The 6,410-nt window shown below is 38.0% G+C and overlaps 1 protein-coding gene across 1 annotated transcript; it reads left to right on the forward strand.

Moving 5' to 3' along the window:
* The first annotated feature begins 531 nt into the window (after nt 1–531).
* Nucleotides 532–5,853, forward strand: LOC144568124 (TPR repeat-containing thioredoxin TTL1-like). The gene is made up of 7 exons (XM_078318360.1): nt 532–1,642; nt 2,008–2,203; nt 2,848–3,032; nt 3,367–3,700; nt 4,549–4,753; nt 5,012–5,118; nt 5,222–5,853. Exons 1-7 carry the CDS (start codon nt 855–857, stop codon nt 5,372–5,374), a joined length of 1,968 nt encoding a protein of 655 aa, XP_078174486.1. The 5' UTR covers nt 532–854; the 3' UTR covers nt 5,375–5,853.
* The last annotated feature ends 557 nt before the right edge of the window (nt 5,854–6,410 follow it).

Genomic DNA, 6,410 nt, shown 5'->3' on the forward strand with positions numbered 1-6,410 from the left:
AATTGGATATAAATATCAGTTATCAATTAAAAAAATTGTGTTATGTTGTTATCAATGTCATTACTATTTATTTAATAATTAATTTTTTTTAAAACGGTCAAATTCAACGGACCTCGAATATGTAACAAATTTTGACATATACACCATATAAAGTTTAACAACACAAATATAAATTTCTAGTTTGATTTAAAAAAAATATTATTCAAAATTATCACATAAAATTTTGTAAATCCCATAAAAAAAAAAGAAAGAAAGAAAAAACAAAAAACTAGTATGGTAGCTGTAGCTCTTTAGTAGTTATCTATCATCTACGATGGTTGATCAGACTTATTATTGACCAAGAGATTTTCACGCGCGCATGCTTCCTGTCTAAAATCCCATGTGGCATATTCTATTGCTCCTCTATGCGGCGAATCACAACCTACAGATGTCAGTTGTATGGTACATAGATATAAATTGATAAATGACACATAAGGTCAACTTCGCGTGAGAGAGAGAGCTTTTAATTCCCTTCAGAAGACGAGAGAAAGAGAGAGGTTGGGGTCGGGAGTTTTCTCGTGAGTTTTTGGATTAGTACCCCAACAAGTAAAACCAAAAAGTCAAAAAAAAAAAAAGAAAAGAAAAGAAAAGAAAAAAGTAAGATCTCCTTTTAAGTAGTAAACCTCTCTCTCTCTCTCTCTCTCTCTCTCTCTCTGCTACAAATCTACCCACACATCACTGCTTACTAATTCCTTCCTTCCCTCTCTAACGGGAGAGCGAGGAAGAGATCTCCATTTCTATTTCTACATCTCTCCATGCTTTCTTTCCCTTTAATCCTCTGACACCACCGTCGCACCCACAACCTGTTCGACGAAATGTCGCACTCCACTGAGATGCCTCCTGTTCGTGCTAACAAGGCTTCTGACCTCCCGTTCGACTTCGACACAGCTCTCAGCCTGGAAACCGACAAACCTGACTCTCCAGTTTCTACTCTCTTCACACATCAAACCACCAGCACTACCACCACCTCCACTAGCTCCTCCGCTGGTTCCTCCCTCGCCGGTCGCCGTACCCATTCCGGTGAAATCCTCTCCCACCCGTTTCCTAAACCGGGTCACCGTCGTACTGGTTCAGGTTCCCTGTTCTTCTCCAACACTAACACTACCAGTGTCGGTACTCACACCAACAGTACTGCCAGTTCACCAGTGACCAACCTCTTGCCAGCTGGTAACATTTGCCCGTCAGGCAAGATAGCAAAGCCAAGCACGATCCACAAGACTGTGAAGCACCGGAGTGACGTACTTGGTTCTGGCACAGGGAATTATGGCCATGGGAGCATTGTTCGAGGTGGGGCTGCTACTGGTACCGGTACCAGCAGCGAGGATTTATCATCTGTGAAGCGAGCCATGGGAAGCATGGATCTCGAGGAGGTGAAGAGGATCGGCAATGAGCTATACAAAAGGGGCCAGCTCTTGGAGGCATTGCGGGTGTATGATCGAGCGGTTGGTATGCAACCTGATAACCCTGTTTGTAGGAGCAACAAAGCAGCAGCCTTGATTGGTTTGAGACGGTTCGGCGAGGCAGTGCGAGAGTGTGAGGAGGCGGTACGGTTGGATCCAGGTTTCAGCCGGGCCCACCAGAGATTGGCTTCTCTCTTCTTGAGGTAGTTGCATAATTTTTTTGATTGGTTGTTGTTATATTTTAGACGTGGCTTAGTTGGATAGCCAATTTTTGTTTCTATAATCTTATCGGATATGATATGTTCTTAAGTAAATTTATGTAATGACCCTTCACAATTTGCTGTTCATATTTTCAGCTTGAAAGTCATGTAATTTTCTCTTTGCCAGGTCAGCTCTTTAGGTAGCAATTTCTGAACTAACATAAACATTTTACATAGTCCATTTCTTGATGTTTATAAGGGTACTCTTGCTTGATATTGAGCTGCCCTGCTAGAGATATATATATATTTTTATTATCTTATAGTCCATTAGAAACAGAGTCCTTAATTTTGAATTGATTCAAATACAGGTTAGGTGTGGTTGAGAACTCAAAGAAGCACCTTCTCCTTGCTAGTTCACAACCTGATTTGATCGAGTTACATAAACTTCAAACACTGGAAAAGCACTTGACTCGTTGTGCAGATGCACGCAGATCAGGTGACTGGAAAAGCGTCTTGCGAGAAACAGATTCAGCCATCACAGCTGGGGCTGAGTCTTCTCCACTGGTTAGTCTCTACATATACTGACTTGTGTGGATGACTTCTTGGAAACAAAAAATATGTGTTAAATGCATATAAATTATTTGCTTATTTTTAATGTAGATAAGATCAGTAGATAAGGATATTCCATATCTCCTGTGTTATGCCCAATTTTTTTTTTTTTTTGCAAACATACATTGGCTTGTGTGCATGACCTTTTGGGAATAAAAATATGTGTAAAATTAATGTATATTATATGCTTATTTTTAATGTACATAACAGCAGTAGATAAGGAATATCCTTATCTACTGTGTTATGCCCAATTATTATTTTTCTTTGCAAATGATATATACTGAATACCTGAAAATAAATAATGTATATCTTATCTAGTTGTAATTTCATTCCGGCTATGAGCAAATTTTGAAAACTGCATTTGATGCCAATTGATATAACATTTTGTTGTATTATTGATTTTATTATGTTTTGTTGTGTGTATTTCTTATAAAACCATTGTTTCTATATATACAAAATGAATTATTATTATTTTTTATAATGTTGTACTATGCCTGACTTTTGAGTTCTGATTATACTACTTGCACATTATACCCCATATTGCAATATTGTTTGCGTAGCTGTATTGAAATTTGACCTTTGGTTATTGATAATTGCAGATATTTGCTTCAAAGGCGGAGGCGTATCTTCGGTTGTACCAGATTGATGACGCTGATCTGGCTATATGTGATGCATGCAAACTCGACTCGTCATTTTCGTTTTCAGTAGATACTAAGTTTTTCGGGTTTCTTGGGAACTCTTACATACACTATGTTCACGCCCTTGTTGAAATGACCCGAGGAAGGTAAGTTCGTTCGTTTTACAAATATTGATAAGAGAAATATCATTGAGGAAGATATAGTGAATATATATGAATTTGTGTGGCTATAAGCATGTTATGAAAATACACTTGGAGTTCATACACATTCTGTGAAAATGTGCTTTTCTTTGTTCAAATAAATCATGAATTTTTCATCGCACTGAAATATAGAAACACTTGCGACTTGAACCAAAAGATGCTTTTGGTAATATAAAAAACAAAAATTATTAATGTTTTGATGAGCTATTCTAAGTTACAAGTTATTATAATGTTTCTTGCAATGATACTTTATGTTTTGTTAAATTACCCATCTGGACAGATTTGAGAGTGCGGTTGGGGCAGCTGAGAGAGCCAGGAAAATTGATCCGGCAAACTCAGAATTAAACTCCTTCACAGTCACCATAAAATCAGTTGCGCGGGCCCGCTCACTGGGAAATGAACTGTTTAACTCAGGAAAATTTCTAGAGGCATCCTTGGCCTATGGTGAAGGATTGAGGCATGATCCCTCGAATCCTGTGTTATATTGCAACAGAGCTGCATGCCGCTACAAGCTAGGCCAATGGGAGAAGTCCATTGAAGATTGCAATGAGGCCCTCCGAATCCAGCCAAATTACACCAAGGCCCTTCTCAGACGGGCTGCCTCATATGCTAAGGTTGGGATCCTTACAGCACTGTATTAATATATGCATAATTCTGTTTCTTTTCTTCAGAATTTTTTCAAAAGTGGTAACAAAATCCTAATCTTGCCAGATTTTTTTTTTAAAATGCTGTTGTTTTCCTAATTGAATATTGTGACATAGTATGGTTATCTGACATGACTGATCTTACAGAAAAAAATAGTCTCTATGCTGTTGTTTGGGGAAGTAGGTGCTCAATTTATAATCTAATACTGAATCTGCAGTATTTAATAATATTGCCGTGAAGTCGCTCAAAATTTAATTGATGCTGAAAAAATGGTAGTATTAGAAAATTTAATAAGTGGAAGGGTAGAACAGTAGGTGGTAGTGGCAGAAGGAACAAGCCTCCAAGGAAGATGACTTGATATGTTTTACATCACTATAAGAGCACTATTTATGCACCTTGCGTTTGGTAAGTGAAGTAAAAGTAAAGTGGATTAAATAGTGTATCACTTTAAGGCATTGGTACTTGGTAATAGTGAAGTAGATGAAATATATTGAATAACAAGCCCTAGTTCCCCTAATGTAAATAACTAAGCATGAAAGGTGTCAAAAGTTGAAAATCTAGATGCTTTAACTTTACTATACCTCAAAACACCTTCATGCACTTCCTTCTGGTGCATTAAAACAACTTAAACACTTAAAAACCACTATTCCATATGCCAAACACACTCACTCTTTGCCCCAACACTATTGTAGTGTAAATATTAGCGCGCGGGGGGGGGTCTAACTCTAACCATACTAAATGTGAAATTGGCAACTGGGAATTGCATACTCCCATCATGTACTAAGCTGACACATGCTGTAACTTATAAACTGATCAGATAGAGAGGTGGGCTGAGTCAGTTAAGGACTATGAGGCATTGAGGAAAGAGTTGCCAGGAGACACCGAGGTGGCAGAGGCGCTGTTTCATGCGCAAGTGGCCCTCAAGTCGTCCCGTGGCGAGGAGGTCTCTAACATGAAGTTTGGTGGTGAGGTTGAACCAATCTCTGGTCTCAACCAGTTCCACACTGCCATTTCTTTACCTGGTCAGTTTTGCATTTTCAAAAGTTAAAAAACCAATCCATTTATTCATTCAACCTAATTTTTGATGTTCCCATTACTGTATGTGTTGAATTGTTACTGGTCCCAACCAATGCCACTCTTGAAAAGTAACATGGGAAAAACCTAAGTGCCTTATCCTGGAGTGAAGTCAGTAAAATAAAATCACTCAGTCGAGTGGTACTCACAAGTTTGTGTTATTGCAATGCTACTTTACTATTGAATTTATTCTTTCTGTTCTGTAGGTGTGTCTGTTGTACATTTTATGGCTCCATTAAACCCACATTGCTCCCAAATGTCTCCTTTTCTTGATGCTCTGTGTGCGCGGTACCCTTCTGTAAATTTTCTCAAGGTTAGATTTTTCTTTCGTGTGCTTGTAATATATATATATATATATATGTATTTTTAAATTTAATACCCTTGAGACATTAATGGGATACATGGGTGAACTTTAGGTGGATGTAAATGAGAACCCAGCAGTTGCCAAGGCAGAGAATGTAAGAATGGTACCGACATTCAAGATTTACAAGAATGGAAATAGGGTCAAGGAGATGGTTTGCCCTAGCCAACAGCTATTGGAGTACTCAGTCAGACACTACGGATTTTAAAACATTCATTTTTTTTATCCATCAAAATCCCGAAACCATTTCACGTTACACCGAGCAGAATTTCATTCAACCTAATCATTCATTTTTCTATTGTTTCATTCACCATCATTGTTACCGACTCAACATAATTCTTTCATGGTCTCTTGAGGACAATGGTTCCCACATTTAATTACGATACACGGCGATATGTTCTTGTTGGGGATACAAAAAAGTTTAGAGTATTTTTTTTCGTTTTTCTTCCTTTGAAAAAAAAAGGTTGCGGGGGCTGGGGTTGTTGCTGAGGGAAAGAAAGCAGGTTGTTTATTAAAATGCATTACGAAGAGATGGTGCGATTGCATATAAGGCTGTACTTTTGCTATTATAAGTAGGTGTAAGACTTCAAGTTATCATTGTTAACCTGAGGCCAGTTCATTCTGATTCATTTATGTTGTATAACAAAATTCAATTATAAAATAGAATGTTAAAGTACATCTTGCATCTTTTTATGTGTAATTGCTGTTGTCCTTGTCTTTTTTAAGCTATTATTCCGTCCGAGCTGGAAATGATGTAGCTGGAGATGATGTATATTTCCACTAGTTATTCTGTCTTTGTTGTTTTATCCTCTTATTTCACATCTGTTGAATGAACCAACATCCAAATACGACGATCTAAAACTAAGAATACGCTGGGTGCCAAATTATAGAGGTGGTCACTGGACAAGACTGCGTAGATACAGCGTAATTGCTTGCACACAATAATTGGTGATTGATTGGACTGTTATAAATCACCTGTGACAAAATCACTATTTGTAGATTTAAACAGTTGGTGGAGGACCATGTTGGATCCACTTCAGTCTTTACTCTTTAGTAGGTCCATACCCCAATTGCTATCAGACCTGAGAGAGACAGAATTAGACTGTCAATCCATATAAAGATAGCGGTTGGATGGTCAAATCTCACTTACTAAATTGTAGGAAGGTATGGTATCCATTGTTTAATCACTTTTACTAGTTTGCACAGTGACCGATATGTGACCGGCCTGAGATAGATAGCCCCAA

The sequence above is a fragment of the Carex rostrata genome, chromosome 17 (genome assembly GCF_964058835.1).
Source record: "Carex rostrata chromosome 17, lpCarRost1.2, whole genome shotgun sequence".
Taxonomy (NCBI): domain Eukaryota; kingdom Viridiplantae; phylum Streptophyta; class Magnoliopsida; order Poales; family Cyperaceae; genus Carex; species Carex rostrata.